The following is an 18,798-nucleotide window of genomic DNA, read 5'->3' on the forward strand; positions in this document are numbered from 1 at the left end:
CTATGAATAGTGTAGTTGTCTGGAAGACTGTGAGAAGGTCTCATGGTCTGATGAGCTGCTGTCGTTTCTCTTGCAGGGACAGGAGAGAGTGGCAAGAGTACATTTATCAAGCAGATGAGAATCATCCATGGGTCGGGCTACTCTGATGAAGACAAAAGGGGCTTCACCAAGCTGGTGTATCAGAACATCTTCACGGCCATGCAGGCTATGATCAGAGCCATGGACACGCTCAAGATCCCCTACAAGTATGAGCACAATAAGGTAGGCGTGGCTCCTCCTGAGAACGGCTGGCGAAGCCATTCCCAGGGCGAATGGTCTCTTCACATGTCTGGGATGCACATTGTCTGTTTTAAATGGGCATTTTCCACCTCATCCTAAAATGGGGTTTTTAATAGCTCAGCACAGTTGTTTATAAATGGTTTTTTCTTCCTTAAGTCTTTATAAAGTCACAGCTATAAAAGATTGGAGTTGTATTCTTAGTGATATCAGTGAAGGACATGTCTGGATATTTGACAGTAGGTGTATGGATGTTTAAAATGTGGGGGCGCATGTTACGTTAAGAAGAGAGTTTTATCAGTTCAAGACAAACTGACCCGAGTGAGGGGATTCACATGAGAAGTGGTGGCCTTGCCTCAGCCTCCCACTCTTTGTGCTTCCTGAACAAAGAACAAAAACAGCTTCAGACCATTCTGTCCAGTTTAATTTTGGATTTCGTGACTTCCTTTCAGTAGTACCACAGGCTTAATTTTATTTCAAAATAAGCCCATCTGTCGCTTCCAGTAACCTTTCAAACACGTTTCCCTGCAGTTGTGTTAAAATAATGGAAACTTCTAAAATCACTTGAGAAAGGGTTAGGGGAAAAAAATCTAAAATTTTAGCTTTTTAAAAACCAAGCAAATTTTCCCAATATTCAGCATTATTTCTTAACTGAAATAGAAAGCCAGATTTTTTTATTCAGGTGAAAACAAATGCTGTCATTGCTTACTCTCCAAATATTATAACTACGTGATCCCTAACAAGTGTGGTGCATCTGAGGGTGTCCTCGGGTTTGAGTTTATACTGGGAGTTTATGAGGGAAGCAGAATTGTAGAAACGTCTTCCCTTCCTGTTAATCAATCAGAATGTCTAAGGGTGGATGCAGTCTTCATTCCTTACAACATGTAGGTGCTGATCTTGTAAGTTGGTAAAACCTTAACCTTTTGTTGACAAAACACTGCATTTGTACCTGCAGTTATTTGAGGACCTTCAATCGAAGCATTCATTTTCATTCTCTTAGTACTCTTGATATTCTCCTCTTGAGGATATTTCCATATACCAGGATCAATGGGTACTAACAAGAAGTCTGCATGCCCAGTATGACTCATAAGCTGAGATGTAACTCACAAACATGAATCATAGGTAAAATAAAGCAGTTCTCTGTACCTCCACTTCTTTTACTATTTAGAAGCTTCTAAATATACAGATCATTTTCAAATCAGGCATTTCTCTTTTGGAGGTGGTTCCTTAAAATGAACTGGCTGTTTCTTATCTAATTGATATCTTCACACTTCATTTTCCGATGGCAGCGAGAGTCTCTCCACAAATAACAGCGAGATCTTCCACAAATAGTCCTCCCAGCTTCTCCTCTCAAGAATGGAAAGATCTGAGTAGGTTCATGGAAATATGGTACCTGAATCACAGGAAGCTGTCTGGATATGGAAGCAGTCTGAATTCAAAAGGATCAGGAATTTTCCCCTTCAGAAATCTCAGTGTAGTGAGTTTCTGAAATAGGCGGTATGCTTGTTTTGTTGCGGTTATGAGTATTCTGTTGAAGAAAATTTTTTTTTTTAATGCCAATGACTACAGTTGGTTGATAATATGATGATCTGATGAATTCTGGTTATCACATGTGTGGTGTAATTGATGTGTGTATATGTCTTATCAATACATATATATACACATACATAATGCCAGTCCCTGGTGGCTCAGAGGTTAAAGCGTCTGCCTCCAATGCGGGAGACCCGGGTTCGATCCCTAGGTCGGGAAGATCCCCTGGTGAAGGAAATGGTAACCCACTCTAGTATTCTTGCCTGGAGAATCCCATGGACAGAGAAGCCTGGTAGGCTGCAGTCCATGGGGTCTCAAAGAGTCGGACATGACTGAGCAACTTCCCTTTCTTTAGTTCTTTCTACACATTAAAGTGCAATACCAACTCCTTAATTATACCTCTAAACCATTTTTCTTGGTGCTCCAGAAGACTCCTTCAGGATCTTGCCTTGATGTTAGATTTTCACATGAAGACATTGTACAGTCATATAGATGTAGAAGATGACGTGAAATTGATGCCTTAATCAATTAAAGGCCATCAATCAATTAAATTGATGCCTTAATCAATAGAAGAATGCTCAGTGTATGTTATTTGAGCTCTTTGTATCACTTCTAGTTAAGTAGGCTTTACTGTGTTGGATACCATTCAGTTAAAAATCAACATCATAAAACTTTACTGTAATAACACAAGGTTTTCTCAGAGATCATAATTAGCCTATGAAATCTTCCCATGTCTCTTGGTTACTTAACATACTACCTAATACAGTGATATTAGAGTGTGCTGACCCCTGAATTCCTTAAAATGTTTAATTCCTTTCAGTTTATAACAAAAATCACTCTCACATTTGCTCCATTTCTCTACAACACACATGAGTTTTAAAGTATCACCCCTTACTTCCTCCATTAACTTCCTGAGCTCTGACCCTCCTTGCCTTTGTTAAAGCTTGTTAAGGAAATAATGTTGTCTGTCTCCTTGCTTTTCCACCCAGCTGCCGCTTTCTCCCGGAGTTCTTCTCGGCTCCCTATGTAGCACTAAGTGATCCCACCCCCTTTAGCAGAACCTACAGTGGAGTATTGATAATTGCCTAGCTTGTGTTAGTTATGATGATTTGGGTATTAATCTTATTTTCCTGACTAGCTTCTAGGCTCTTTGAAAGTAAATCTTGGCATTCTTGGCAACTTCTGTCTTGGCATTCTTCATTGACCCTGGCATAGTATCTTGTACACAGTAGTGTTCATAAAAATACTTGCTTTATGAGTAAGTAAATCATTTGTAAGGGTAAACAACTGAAAGCCTCCTCTTCTGCCCTGAATCCCGGCCCCCCGCCCTACCCCATTGCTGAAGTGATTATTCAGGTCAGTAGATAGCTGTTGATGCATAAGGGAATAAATGCAGTGGGCTGCCAGGGAAGCAGAGAAGGTCAACCAGGGCTAGGCAGAAGCAGTCCAGAAAGACACAAGGGCAGAGCTGAGGGAGAGGCAATTTGGAGAGGAGGAATGGCTGGAGTAAGTGTTCAGAGAAAGGGATGTGTATGCAATGTGCAAACTGGCCGGTTTAACTTGAACAGAATTCCTATAGAAGATAACTGGAGAAATAAGAGCAAAATAAACAAAAGGCTTAAAATGCGCTTCTGAAAGGTTTTGAATCCAGGCTGAGAAGTTTGAAAGGCAACTATGCTAACCACTATACCACCGACACCTTGGCCAGGCTAAGAAGTTTGAATTTTATTTTCTTCTATTTATGATACCTACTTAATAATAATAATAATTTGTGTTTTGGTTAGAATTTTCTACAAAAGTTTCTGGTTACAGTGTGCTCTAATATTTTGTAAATATTTTAAAGGTTAGTGTGCATTTTACTAGCAATTACTTGGAGGCCACGCCTTGTGATTTGTATTATTTTGTGACCCTAAAGGTATAAAATACATAACTGATTGATTTATTAAAAAGCTTCTTTGTATCTACTGCCACATTGGCCATGGTCTATGGCAGCAGCATAAATAAAAATAAACATTTTCCAATATTGTCCAGCCTAATTTTGTTCTTGCTTCTGAGTTCATATATTTTATAAAGCAAAATGTAGCTTACAAATGATGTAGCCCATTCTTAACTGAGAAATTGTTCACTGTTTTTTGCCTTTTTTTTTTTTTTTTTACTGTGAAATTGGTCTAGTCTATGGTACTGTTGTGCCAAAATATTAGAATTTGTTTTGCTCCTGTGTGTTACTTCACTGAATTGAGAGTCTTCTTGGTTAGCTAGGGGCTGGCACAGTGGTCAGAGGGAGTCCAGGCCACAGCCTCTGCCCAGGTGATGGCGTGACATTGCACGTCTCTTCACAGCCCTGGCTCAGTGCTCCAGGGATCTTCAGTTCCAGGGGAGCTTGTAATAAATTGAAAACTTTTACCAAAAATAGATTAATTCTTCCCTGGTTGTGTTTCCACTATCCTGTTCTTGGACGTTTTTTGCCAAACAAGTAATATTTATAGGTGAGCTGGTTGGACTCAGCCCAAGTAAGGGAGCATGTTTGAGGATTCCTGAATACTTTGAACTTGAGTTTATTTATTTCTAAATATTAGTTTGCCTTTTCCTTAAACACAAGTGTTAATAGTTAACGCTGAAAGGGACTAACTATTTATTGCTTAGTCAAATCAAAAGATCCATTTAAGACCCCACTAGATGCAAGGCATTCAACAGTGAAATAGATCACTCTGTCATTTCTTACTTTCCAAAAGAAAGGATGTGCTCATCCCTGTTATTTTATGCTTTCCTATTTTATACAGGCGTGCTCTTCTGATTATTCTTTAGTTGAGCCTTGAAATCAGCTCAATAAAATTTCTTTGTTAACATGGCTAAGATGTGTCTTGAGTTACAGGTCAAGGAGGTAGATCGCAAGGCTTTGCACTCTTGATTTGTATGTGCTTACTGTGTGTCCCTGGCAGTGGGCATTCTTGCTGCTTTGCCTGTTGCTGTTGTTTCACATGCGTGTGCGTTATTTTCTTAGTTGACTGCAGATTACCTTACAATGAGGAAGCGTCTTCTTGTCTCCCACACAGCATGCCAGGAATGTTATAGGAGCTTTTGTACCCTGAACAGATTACTCTGGCTAGTGGGTCCCAGTATCCCTTTACTGTTGGCTTATGATTTCTGTGAAATCCAGGTGTTCTTACAGCAGTTTTAAAGTATTGGCAGGCCTTTGCTCACGTTGCCAGTCCCAGGAAGAGAGAAGAATCTGATGAGTCTTCATGCAGTGAACTCAAGGTAGTTAGGAGTAGAACTCAGCCATGTGCTGATGTTGGGTAGACATGGTCCTCTTCTGTTCTAGTTTCTGCTGTTAGACTCAAAAGTCCTGATGACCAGGGCTCTCTTGGCACCAAGGCTACAGCTGCCTTTGACCAGCCAGCCAGAAGGTTTCCAGGGTGGAGAGGTTGAGGGGACATGTTACTGTAGTACCTCTTGTCCTCCCAGAACCTTTCTAAGAAAGGGCATGTCATAGGGAAAGTACCTGCTTAAACACATTTACAGCTTTCTGAATTTTCTCTAATCCCTGAAAAATCTAAGCTTCCAGAAGCTATTTTTTAAAAGAAAAATGTAGCCAAGATTCTGGAAGATTTGCCAACTTATTTCTGCCTGCCTTTGATCAGTTGAACAAGAAATTACTGTACTACATTTTTCAACATGGGGGAATTTTCTAAGAGACTGATTTCAATTTAATATTTGTCATCTCTATGATAAGAACATGATAAAGGCAGACTTTAATCAGTATATTTTGGTATCTATCCCTCTGAAGAGTTGTCAGTCAGTGTTCTCTGCTTGCAAGCAACAGAAGCCAACACCAGCATTTAATTAATTTAAGTAGAAAAAGAACTGATGGGCCTATGAGGTCACTCAGAGAATTGAAAAGAAGCAAAAGGACCAACTCCTGGAAACCGGGACAGGTCTGCGGAACTCATCGGGAGAAGCATGGACTCTGACCATTTTCAGTCTTTGTCACCCCAGTCAGGATTCAAATTCCTGGGAAAACTTGCTGGATTCATCCAGCCTGGCTTCTGTGCTAGCTGTCTGGAGTAGGCTGGGCAATTTGATTGACAGTCCCTGAGGGAAATCTGGGTACAGTTAGTAGAAGAGGAATGATGCTGGCACAAATCACAATTAACCACTGCAAAATCATGCCACCAATTTAAAAAATAAAATGACACATGGATTCTCCATCAGTGCAGGCCCTCCAGTTGCGCTCTGCATGCCTGTTGTAGGACGTGGGGGAAGTTGAGGAGTTAGCGACATAGCAGCAGTTATGAAGCGAAAGTGAGTAACTGAGCTTGGACCCATACACTGAATAACTGAATAACCTTGGGATTGTCACATTTCCTGCCGACACTCTCTAAGCCTGAATGTCCTCATCTGTTTGATGGTACAGGTGACAAAAGGATTATTTGAAGGGCTAAATAGATCATCTATGTGAGTTTGTCAGTTATTATAAGATGAATTTGTTATCATGGAGAGAATAAATGCTACTCATCTTCCATCTTTATTAAGAATAAAACAAACTGAAAATAATTTAAACAGTATAACAGTATTTAGGAGGTATCTAAGGAAAACTTTCCTCAGAGTGACAGTCATTGAAATGGGATACCAAGGGAGGTACAAAAATCTCCTTATCTGGATGTGTTCAAAAATAGAATGTATTTTTAACATGTGAAATACTTTAAGGCAATTTTGCTGAAATAAGACCAGGGATGGACTAGACAACCTCTCAAATGCTTTCCAACACAATTTTTTTTTTCCATGCCGATTCTCTGATTCCAGAACTGTAGCAAAGAGATGAACTGTTGTTAAAGTTACTTTATTATAATTTAAAGCTCCTACCTTTTTTGGACAAGGTCCATTCCAGAGTACTATGAAAATTTAAGGGAACAAAAAAAGACAATTAAAAACAGATTTGTTTTGACAGTGGTCTGTAGTGAAACGGAGATTTTTCTTTCTTTGAATCTCAGTGCCCTGTCCCTGAGATTCTCCAGGCAAGGATACTGGAGTGGGTTGCCATTTCCTTCTCCAATGCATGCATGCATGCATGCTAAATCACTTCAGTTGTGTCCAACTCTGTGTGACCCTAATGGACAGCAGCCCACCAGGCTCCTCTGTCCACAGGATTCTCTAGATAAGAATACTGGAGTGGGTTGCCATTTCCTTCTCCACTCAGTCCCATAAGTGATTATAATATTTATATCTATGTAAGTTTATTTTAAACAGTGTTCAAAGTTCACAGTGTTCAAAAATCAGATGCAGGTTTTGTGGGTATTAGTAGTGATAGTTACTTTAATTGAGTCGTTGGCTACTGGCCACCAAAGACAGCCTGTAATTTTTCACAGGGCAACTTTCAGCTCCAGCATCTACAAATTTTTGAGAGTTTTCTTTCTAATAAAGAGTGTAAAGGAATCTAGAGACTTTTCATGGCCAACTTGATCTGTCAAGCACATTTTTTTTCTGAGGCTCGTTTACCACTTTTTCATTTCTCTCTAAGGACTCATGTTGGGGAGTTGATCAACATGGATTCTCTACTACCTTTATCTGCTTTCAAAATCCGTTTGTATACCTTCACTTTTAATATCTTGCAAATATGTCCTAGCCGAATTTTTTCCTCACTCTGTCCTTGTTCCACTGTAGTTCTTTATTCATTTCACACCCATGGCAGTCATAAAAATAGAAAATGAATATGAGATTTTGTAATCCCCCTTCCTTGGCCAAAATTAATCTGTAATCCCAAGGCATACCATATCATTTGTGCAGGATGAGTTATCTTGAGCTCATGTTCATCAGAGGAGAACTCTGAAGCAAAGAAAGACTTAAGCAATAGACTGAGGCTGATTACTTTTCTTATTTTGGTAATTTTTGTGTACAGAAAAGTGCACACATCATTTGTGTTGTCCATGTATTTTTTCCCATATGAACACATTTGCATACAGATCTGTTCATCCAGATTAACATGACCAGAAATTCAGAAGCCTCTTCAGGCTTTCTTCAAAATAGGCCCAACCACTAAGGGGGACCACTATCCTGCCTTCTAATAACATAGATTAATTCTGTTAGTTTTTGAACTTTATATGAATAGAAGCGTACAGTATAGACTCCTTTGTGTCTGGTTTATTTAACCCAACATTACATTTGTGGAATTCTCATTGGTGTTTAATAGCAATGCCCCATAGAACTTTATGAAAGTGGTTTATGTCTGTGCTGTACAATATGGTAGCTGTTAGCCACATGTGACTTTTGAGCCCGTGAAACGTGGCCGCTGTGAATTAGGTACTAAATTTTTACTTCACTTAATCTTTTAAATTGATTTTTACACATGACTAGTGGCTACTGTATCAGATAGTACAGTTGTATACTATTCCATTTTATGAATATACTACAGTTGCTTACATCCTATCATAGATATTTTTTGGAGTTTCTTGCTATTATAAATAATGCCATTATAAACATTCCTGTACCTGTCTTTTGGTGAACATAAGCATGTATTTCTTATCTGTGAGAGTTCTATTTGCCCTGTATCCTTGACAACACTTGGTATTACTATTCTAGTGACTATATAGTGGTGTCACATTGTTGTATTTCTTTGATAAGGAGACATGTTGAGCAACTCTTTTATATATTTATCAACCATTTGGTTATATTTTTAAAAATATTTTATACCTTTTTCTTCCCTATTGGATTGTCTGATTCCTTATTGTTTTGTAGGAATTCTCCACACATTAAGGAATCTCAGTTGAGTAAATGTATTTCAAATATTGTCACTACTTTGTGGCTTTTTATTTTCTTCATAGTTCTTTAGTGAAAAGAAGTTCTTAACTGTAATATAGTCCAGTTTATTATATATATATATTTTACCCATTTGACTTGTGTTTTTGTATCCTTTTGAAGTAATTTTTGCCTATTTTAAGGTTGTGTAGATAATATGCAGATTTTTCTTCTAAATTCTTAGTTGTTTTGCTTTCTACATTTGGATCTAAAAATCTAATTCAGATGGATTGTATTATATGGTGTGAGGTGGAGTTGGGGATCAGGTTTTATTTTTTTCATATGGATATATAATTAATTCATTTATTGAAAAGAGCATCCTTTGCCCAGTGCAATGCAGTGTCTGTCATCTTTTACTTTGTCATTCAACAAATATTTAGTAAAATTTGCTATGTGAAAATCAACATAAACCAATTTGGCTGTTTTTAAAAAGGAAGAAAGCAAGTGCTCTGAGGAACATTACTGACTTGTCCAAACACATGCAAGAACTCTGTTTACGCACTCTCCCTCTAAATCCCTTTCAGCTGCTCAGACCTTGGATGTCTGGGGACTGACAGCCACCATATAAAATACATGTGGCATAGTTTAACACATTTTAGTAGGAAGTTGTGAATCTGGTCATTAGGCTGTTCTTAGTTAACTCCTGGCAAAGCATCACATAAATATTTTCCTTGTTCTTTTAAACCAAGTAATGCATGACTTTCCCCTTTAATTTTAAAACAATGCATCTATTTCCAATTAGAGAGTCAAAATATATTTGTTGGAACCAAAAAAAGTGAATGCCTTATGGAGTTTGAAGGGATCTAGTGAGAGTATGGGGCTTCCCTGGTAGCTCAGACAGTAAAGAAGCCACCTGCAATGCAGGAAACCTGGGTTTGATCCCTTGGTCAGGAAGACTCCCTAGAGAAGGGAATGACAACCCACTCCAGTATTCTTGCCTGGAGAATCCCATGGGCAGAGAAGCCTGACAGGCTATAGCCCTTGGGATCTCAGAGTCAGATATGACTGAGCAAGTAAACACGAGCCTGAGTAAGAGTATGAGAAATGCTAGCATTTTTCCTCTTCATTCTCATACCACTAAAGAAATAATTGCAGCTCTGAACTTACTTTTTGCTGTTGTTGACATTTAAGGTGAGACTTGCTTAGGGTTTAGCAAAAAGGCAGCATGGTCACATATATCAGAGGCTAAAATCTTCTTGTTTCTTGTACTCTATCCTTTGTATTGTTTACCATAAGTCACTTATACTATATAATTGTGCTTTTAAATAGCATATTGTCATTCTACTGTGATTTTCATGAATGTATCCAAACATGAATATCCTCAAGGAAATGTACCTTAAGAAAATAATGACAATTTTTGTGTCACATTATATGTGACACTTGGCTTTCAAAGGATAAAAAAGAAATGCCCCATTTAAAGCTATGATCACTAGTTTTGACTGATTCATTGTAAACCTGTACTTCGAACTGGTGGCTCAGACAGTAAAGCGTCTGTCTACAATGCGGGAGACCCAGGTTCAATCCCTGGGTTGGGAAGATCCCTTGGAGAAGGAAATGGCAATCCACTCCAGTACCATTGCCTGGAAAATCCCATGGACAAAGGAGCCTGGTAGCTACAGTCCATGGGGTCACAAAGAGTCGGACACAACTGAGCGACTTCAGATTCAGATACTTAAACACATTTATTTTCCTGATTTTATGTTGTCACCGCCACTACTTTGTAAGAATATTACGCAGTTTTCTTACAGTCTTGTGTTAGTTGTTTAAAATGTAAAATAACTTAGAAAGGGCTGGCATTAACGGCATATATCAAGAAACTTGACACCATGACTCTGTCAAGATGTGTAAGATTATAGACTGGTTGGTGGGTTATCTGCTTCTTTCAATGTACACACATCCTCTGTGGTAAAAAGTATAATGGTTCTGAGCAAAAAAGAAGGCTGTGCTGACTGTCATAGGCACTAACCTGTCTGGGAGGTAGTGAACAGTCCTTGGAGTCATCGGTTCTGTGGTGGGAGTTTGGCTGTTCAGGTCATCGTTTTCCTTATGTGTATCGAAGGCATTAGCCCTATCTTCACTCTCAGGCTATCCTTACGGCAGAGGCATCAGTGTGTAACTATTTGGTTATATTACATTGCAACCAAAGTCTCACTAAAGTTGGGTGTTAAAATATTTGTAAATTCAGTTGTCCTTCACTTGACCTTCATCTTTTATTCCATATTGTAATGGAAAATTTAGTGTTAACAGTGCTTGTCAGAGTTTTAGGAATTTTGGCTTTAGCAAAGCTAAGTGCAGAGTTGGTATGCTGTTTAGCCAAGAATTTGATATTGACATAAAATGGCCAGTACCGTATACTTTGCTGATGGCCTGTGTAGATATCGTGTGATGTGTGCCCAGCTTTGGGGGAGAGGGATGGCCTGGAGGAAGAGTTCTTTTTCTTTGAACAGTGACACTTTTTGACGAATGCTTTATGAAGATGAGATGCCTTCTAATTTGCAAAAAAGTGCCATATAGTCCAATGGCAACTTTCAGTTCAGTTCAGTTAATTCGCTCAGTCGTGTCCGGCTCTTTGCAACCCCATGAATCGCAGCACGCCAGGCCTCTCTGTTCATTACCAACTCCCAGAGTTCACTCAAACTCACGTCCATCGAGTCCATGATGCCATCCAGCCATCTCATCCTCTGTCGTCCCCTTTTCCTCCTGCCCCCAATCCCTCCCAGCATCAGAGTCTTGTCCGATGAGTCAGCTCGTTGCATGAGGTGACCAAAGTACTGGAGTTTCAGCTTTAGCATCATTCCTTCCAAAGAAATCCCAGGGCTGATCTCCTTCAGAATGGACTGGTTGGATATCCTTGCAGTCCAAGGGACTCTCAAGAGTCTTCTCCAACACCACACTTCAAAAGCATCAATTCTTCAGCGCTCAGCTTTCTTCACAGTCCGACTCTCGCATTCATACATGACTACTGGAAAAACCATAGCCTTGACTAAATGGACCTTTGTTGGCAAAGTAATGTCTCTGCTTTTCAATATGCTATCTAGGTTGGTCATAACTTTTCTTCCAAGGAGTAAGCGTCTTTTAATTTCATGGCTGCAGTCACCATCTGCAGTGATTTTGGAGCCCAAAAAGATAAAGTCTGACACTGTTTCCACTGTTTCCCCATCTATTTCCCATGAAGTGATGGGACCGGATGCCATGATCTTAGTTTTCTGAATGTTGAGCTTTAAGCCAACGTTTTCACTCTCGTCTTTCACTTTCCTCAAGAGGCTTTTTAGTTCCTCTTCACTGTCTGCCATAGGGGTGGTGTCATCTGCATGACAGCTTTGGGTCATCCTAACTGAATATGAGGTTGGAAATGGCAATTTTATATTCTAGAACAGTGCTTCTCAAACTTCAATGTGTGTGAACCAAGTGGAGATCTAGCTAAAATGTGGATGGTATTTCAGTGTATCTGGGAAGATTCAAGATTCTACTTCCTCACAAAGCTCCCAGGTGATATTGAAGTTGCCTGAAGTAGAGTTATCTTTGAAATAACTGACAACCACCAGAGGCAGTGTGAAATCATCAGTGGACTTCTTTGAGTAAAGATCCCAGAACCGATACATCCATAGGATTTCAGTTAAAGGACATTCAGCAGGTTACAAACTTTCTAAACTATGCCTTCCTCATCTGAAAAGTGCGAATGATAATGTTACCCACTTCCTATAGTCGATGTGGGCATTCTTAAGAGAATATAGATACAAAACTTTTAGGATAGCAACATCAATATAGTAAGTGTTCACTGAATGGTTGGTGTCAGATTCTTCCCAGAAAGTTTTGGGACAGGGAAGACATATGAGCCCTTGGATAAAGCGCAGAATGTGTGAAGAGAAACTGCTAATGTTTGAAGATGTTGAAGAGGCTATGACACAATAATGAGATGTGAGTTCCCCATTATCAAATATACCTGTGGTCTCCAGGAAGTAGTGGCCTGGCCTCTGGTAAAGCCTAGGACAGCTGCTTAGTCGCTCAGTCATGTCTGACTCTAGCCCGCCAGGCTTTTCTGTCCATGGGGATTCTCCAGGCAAGAATACTGGAGTGGGTTGCCATGCCCTCCTCCAGGGAACCTTCCCGACCCAGAGATCGAACCCAGGTCTCCTGAATTGCAGGCGGATCCTTTACCATCTGAGCCACCAGGGAAGCCCAGTTAACAGCTAGTTAATTTTTTAAAACTAAGCGTTTTTCATTTCCTTAGGGCTGAAGGAAATATGAGACATGTATTTTGCTTTGGGGACTTGGAGTCTCATTAGAAAGAGAGAGATAAGATACCCAACAAAATTCTTAAATTCTCTAATTTTCAGTCAAGACAAGGATTTCTACATGAAAGGTTATGTTTTTCTTCTTTTTGTGACTTTCCCTTCCTTTGTCCTTCCTGTCTGGTGGTACATGTGGTGATACGTCTGACACTGTTGGGCTTCTGTCCGTTTTCTGACAGTTGCCCAAGGAGATATCTCTTTTGGGAGCCAGGGAAGGTGTCTCACCTGCTGCACTCCTGGGCTGCCAGTCTGTCTTGCTACATGATGTGAACTTGATCACAAATCAAGAAAGTGGAATGCGTACTCAGCAGAAAAATCACTTGACTCTTAATTACAAAACACATAGTTATGTGAACAGAGCTATAATATGTGAAATTAAGAAATTTGATTGAGTGTTTTCATAAGGACCAAAATTTTTCCTCCACCTCTTTTTCCCAAGTGGAAATACATTGAATTTTATAAGAATGAAGATAAATGTGCTCATTATGAAATTTCACATCTGAAAGCAAAGGAAGAAAGTAAAAGTGAAAGTGAAAGTCACTCAGTCATGTCTGACTCTTGGCGACCCCGTGGACTACTCCAGGCCAGAATACTGGAGTGGGTAGCCTTTGCCTTCTACAGGGGATCTTCCCAACCCAGGGATCGAACCCAGGTCTCCCACATTGCAGGCGAATTCTTTATCAGCTGAACCACAAGGGAAGCCCATGAAAAGAAAATTTAGACGACATCTGAAAGCAAAGGAAGAAAGTAAAGATCGCTTGTATTACCATGTGAGAAAGTCCCTGTGAATATTATGATAGGCAGACATACTAAAATTCAACTATATACATATAAAGGGAGGATCACTATCCTTTATCCAAAACTTTGTAGTCCAGATTGTTTCTGAATTCAAAGATTTTTCTCTTTTTAGATTTTAGGAAGATAACCTGAGAAATATTTATTTTGTACAACTACCATCGAGGTATGGAATAGGTCCCTGTAATCAAATACATTAATGTTTCAGTAGCAAAGTATTTATCATTAAGGGTATAAAGACTCTTAATATTCTTGTAGTAAGTCACATTTTCCTATAAATGCATCATAAAAAAAATATCTTTCAGTTCTTGGAACTTTTGCGAATTCTGATTTTAGATACGGGAGTGTAGACCTGTATGTAAATACTAATTGTTTTTATTGGCTGTACACCACAAATACTTTTTTTCTGACTTGCTTTCTCACTTGTGCCATATTGAGCATTCTTACAGGACACATTGTTAGAAATGGAGTTGCTTGGTTAAGAGTTTTGATAAAGCCTGCTGAATTGCCATCCTGAAGAGTGTGTGTGCTGTCACTCAGTCGTGTCTGACTGTTAGTGACCCCACGGACTGTGGCATACTAGGCTCCTCTGCCCACGGGATTTCCCAGGCACAAATGGTATTTCCCAGGCAAGGATTGGGTTGCCATTTCCTCCTCCAGGGAATCTTCCTGACCCAGGGATCAAACCTGCATCTCTCGTGTCTCCTGCATTGGCAGGTGAGTTCTTTACCGGTAGTGCCACCTCGAAAGATCGTACCAAGTTTCAGTGTAGGGTCTGAACATGCCTGTAATTTAACACATCCTTGCAAATTCTGCATTTTATTGATGTTTTAAATCTTGCCAATCTAATAGACTAAAGCAATACTTTACCTTTTTCAGTACTAATGATATAGTTCTTTTGTGTGGGAGGGGGCATTATACGTGGTGGCATGCTGGACTTCAGTCCCCAACCAGGAACTGAACCCTTATCCCCAGCTGCTTGGACCACCAGGGAAGTCCCTGTAGCTCTTGTCATAAGTGTTTGCCTGTAGACTTTCTTGTAGATTCATTGATTGCAGAGGTTGGGACATTTCCAAGTCATTAAACTGAGACTATCACCTCATGATGTTTCTGGAGATGCTATATATGTCAGGTATGATCACTTGCAGTGGTTGCTTCATTTAAAAAGTGAGTGGTGATGTAGAACCGGTGTCTCTGTTGGTGTCAGCAAGCTGTGTTTAATCCCTGGCTGGCTCATTCTCAAGTGTGGTTCATCATAGTGTTCCCAATAAGTCTGGTTGTGCCAACTGTGAGGACTCTTTCAAGGATCATTTGTACAGAAATTTCCTGAATACAGAAGAGGTATTGAACGGCATTCACACCTGAAGTGTTTGGCTTGAAATCTCTTTAAACGTATCATCAACTTTCAGGTAAGAAGGAGTAAGTCTGTGCCCTCAGGCCCTATGCATTTACTCATATGGTTTTCTGACAGCTGTGAGATAGTATAGCCACACTTACTCTAAAAGAGGAGTTTTGAAGTTTTAGCCTTTCATTCTGTAGGGTCTGAAAAGATTTCCCCTAAATCTGAGACAGTAGTTCTTAGATGTTGATAACCAGGTCTGGAATCACCTGGGGAGTTTAATTACCATGCAGGTAGCTGAGGTCACGCACTGGAGATTGAACCCTGCAGGTCTTGGACTACCTTGAGAAAAATAGCCCAGGTCTGAGTTTAATCAGGTTATAAGAACAATGGTAGTAATCACCGAAGTGATTTTATACTTTTAATTGAGGTATTGTTATTATAATGCAGTAAAGATGATCATAACAATTCTTGTTATGATAAAAGTTTCCTATTAAATGAATGAGGCAGTTTTGTATTCACCATCCTTAATATCTGATGGAGTTTTATTTCTTGGTAATAGAAAATAAGCACTTGAAATAAGGACCATTCTTAACTTTTAAACACAGACAAAACAAATACATGCAGCAGTTTTTTATGATAAAGAAATTTTTGTAAAGTGATTAGTTTTCTAAGCTGAGCAATAGAATACTAGAAGCAAACTAGAAATTTTCCTGTTGACGTGATCTGACTCTTCTGTGATTTTTTTAGTTTGCATTTCATTTCCTTTCAGTTTATGTATGTATAACTTTCTTTATTTTTCTGTGTTGAAATGAGCCTGTATGGAATCTAGTGGCTTCCTTGGGGATCTTGTTGTAGGCACGTTTGTAAACAATAGATAAATCATTTGTATCATTTTCTAACCTAACCATGCAGGTCAGCACTCTGAAGCAAAGAAACATAAATGGATGTTAGCCTACACCATGTTAATTTGGGTCAGCCCAGGATACTTGCTAATTATGTGACCCAAGGACTAATTATTTTGTGAACCTTGTTCTTAAAAACATAAGCAGATGTGTGAACGCCCATCTGCTCAATCACCCAGATCCCTTTGTGTCCTGAAGACTGATGATTTATGGTCCCCACAGTCAGCTTTTGACTCAATGAAAAGCAAAGGTTTAAGTCCGACTGATAGGAGAGTCCCAGTGGGAACAAGGTTATTGTTGATTGCCTCTGCACTGCACGTGTTCACCATTGCAGGAAAGGGGGCTCTGGGTTCGCTTAGATCAGCAAATCTGATCTGGCTTGCCAGATAACCCAAATAGGTATGAAAAGTCAAACGTCATCCCCTCACTGTCCTTATAAGGGCATTTACATGCGTGCGTGCTAAGTCACTTCAGTTGTGTCCGTCTCTTTGCGACGCTATGGACTATAGCCTGCCAGGCTCCTCTGTCCATGGGATTCTCCAGACAAGAATACTGGAGTGGGTAGGCATGCCCTCCTCCAAGGGGTCCTCCCTACCCAGGGATCGAACCCACATCTCTCATGTCTCCTACGTTGGCAGGCAGGTTCTTTACCCCTAGCAACACCTGGTACACCCAAGGGTCTTTACATTTTGCCTTCAGTTTTAAAGTGATTCGACGGGATTTTTGGCTCGGTTTTGTGTTTCTCTCAAACATGGGCAGTACATGTAGCCTGGCTGTTAGATGTGAGGAACAGGGGGCCTCCCCAGAGTCATGCAACCCTGGAGCTGCATTTTGAAAACTGACAATTTACTTTTGGACATTTTTTTCCCTCTCTTCTTTTGAAAGTAAGGTAGATTTACGGATAAACTGTAATGATGTGTTTGGACTAGAATGACCAGTGTCAGATTCTTTTGCTTCCTTACCCTTTGCAGTCTCACAGAGTGGGTCACTTGCCTACCTGTAAACCAGAGAGAGGCTGAGTGGAGAGTCACCGGTAACCTCTTGGGAAAGGGAAGGGAATTATCATTTAATAAGAGCTTTACTTTTATCTTGTCTGTTTGTCCAATACCAGGCAGGTGCCAGAGGTCTTAGGAGCTTCCTCGAGGTGTCCCACTTTATTCCTCACACTTTCTGCTACTTACTATATTCTCCCTCTATAATAAGAAAACCAAGGCTTTATGAGGTAAGATAATATTCATGGCTACAAAGTGCATATGTGGCATCTCTTGATGGGTGTGACACCCACGCCACCTGGCTCCATGGCGCAGGTCTTTGTCAGGCCACCTCAGCCATCAGGCTCCATCCTTGCTCACTTCCCTAATCTTGTGTCTGTGACTGAGCCTGGTCGGATAGGCTGGGACCTGGAGTGCCTCAAAGCTTAATCTTTTATGTCCAGTCTGCCTCTCATCCTTAGGTGCCTGATGTACCACCCTGAGTTGATCTCCTACCTATGACCTCTGACCGACATTGCTCGTGGTACCTTCCAGCCCTTCTTCTGACTAGCTGAGATGCTGGCTACTCCTCCCAGGCCTTGCTTCTGTCACCACCTAACAGGCCATGATGTCTGCCTGGAGATTGGTGACAGCTATGAATTTTACTTCCTCTTATGGTTATGAACTGTGTGTGATACCGAAGTCTGGGCCAAATTGCAAAATAATTAAAACAGAAACTCCAAGATTGCATGTTGAGCTAGTGAGTGAAGTAAAAGAGAACTGTGAAATAAGTTAACTCGGTTACCGTGGCTCATGGTAAGAAGCCAGGCTGACTAATTGGGAAGCATTTGTACACACTCTGGGGCCACCACAGAAAACCTGGGTGAAATTTCACAGTCTCCACTTAAATTCACCGTTTTATCCAAAAATAAATTCATATTCATTTTTCTATCCCAATTTAGTTTCTGTAAACCCTGTTCCTAAGTCTCAGATCATTATATATCATTGTCATTGATAACATTTTGTGGATTCTTGATTTAAAAAAAAATAGATTTCCTTTCCTTTATTATTTTTAACATTTTTGCTTACCTATCTTTTTTTTTTTTTGGAACTTAAACATTTTAGCTGATGCACCATGTCAGACCAAGTGTCTCATCTGTTACTATCATAACCTGTTAAGGTATATCTTGCACAGCAAGGTTTTTTTCTTTTGTTTTTTAATCATGGATATCTGCAAAAAGGATGAGATTTTAATTAAGGAAGATGCTAATTCTAATAGTCAAAGTAATATTATTGACTAGCATATTTGATGAAACAGAGAAAAAGGTATTTTTTTTTCTAAATATAAATTTATTTATTTTAATTGGAGATTAATTACTTTACAATATTGTATTGGTTTTGCCATACATCAACATGAATCCACCACAGGTATACACGTGTTCCCCATCCTGAACCTCCCTCTCTCCTCCCTCCCCGTACCATCCCTCTGGGTCATCCCAGTGTACCAGCCCCAAGCATCCAGTATCATGCATCGAACCTGGACTGGCGATCCGTTTCATATATAATATTATACATGTTTCAATGCTGTTCTCCCAAATCATCCCACCCTCTCCCTCTCCCAAAGGTATTTTTCATCAGATGAACTATATTATTTTGAAATGAATTGTGATAACAGCAAGTAGAAAGCAAACTGGACATATCTTCTCTATATTTGGAGCTTCCCTTCAGTCCAGTTCAGTTCAGTCGCTCAGTTGCGTCCGACTCTTTGTGACCCCATGGACTGCAGCATGCCAGGCCTCCCTGTCCATCACCAACTCCTGGAATTTACTCAAACTCATGCCCACTGAGTCGGTGATGCCATCCAACCCTCTCATCCTCTGTCATCCCCTTCTCCTCCC

At 39.9% G+C, this 18,798-nt stretch overlaps 1 protein-coding gene across 1 annotated transcript in view; it reads left to right on the forward strand.

The window, feature by feature from the left end:
- GNAQ (G protein subunit alpha q) overlaps positions 1 to 18,798 on the forward strand; it is a 321,612-nt gene that overhangs the window by 106,991 nt on the left and 195,823 nt on the right. Inside the window, exon 2 of the mRNA XM_069576299.1 lies at positions 77 to 261. Coding sequence (XP_069432400.1) covers positions 77 to 261 — 185 coding nt within the window. The remainder of the gene's footprint in view (positions 1 to 76; positions 262 to 18,798) is intronic.

The sequence above is a fragment of the Ovis canadensis genome, chromosome 2 (assembly GCF_042477335.2).
Source record: "Ovis canadensis isolate MfBH-ARS-UI-01 breed Bighorn chromosome 2, ARS-UI_OviCan_v2, whole genome shotgun sequence".
NCBI lineage: Eukaryota > Metazoa > Chordata > Mammalia > Artiodactyla > Bovidae > Ovis > Ovis canadensis.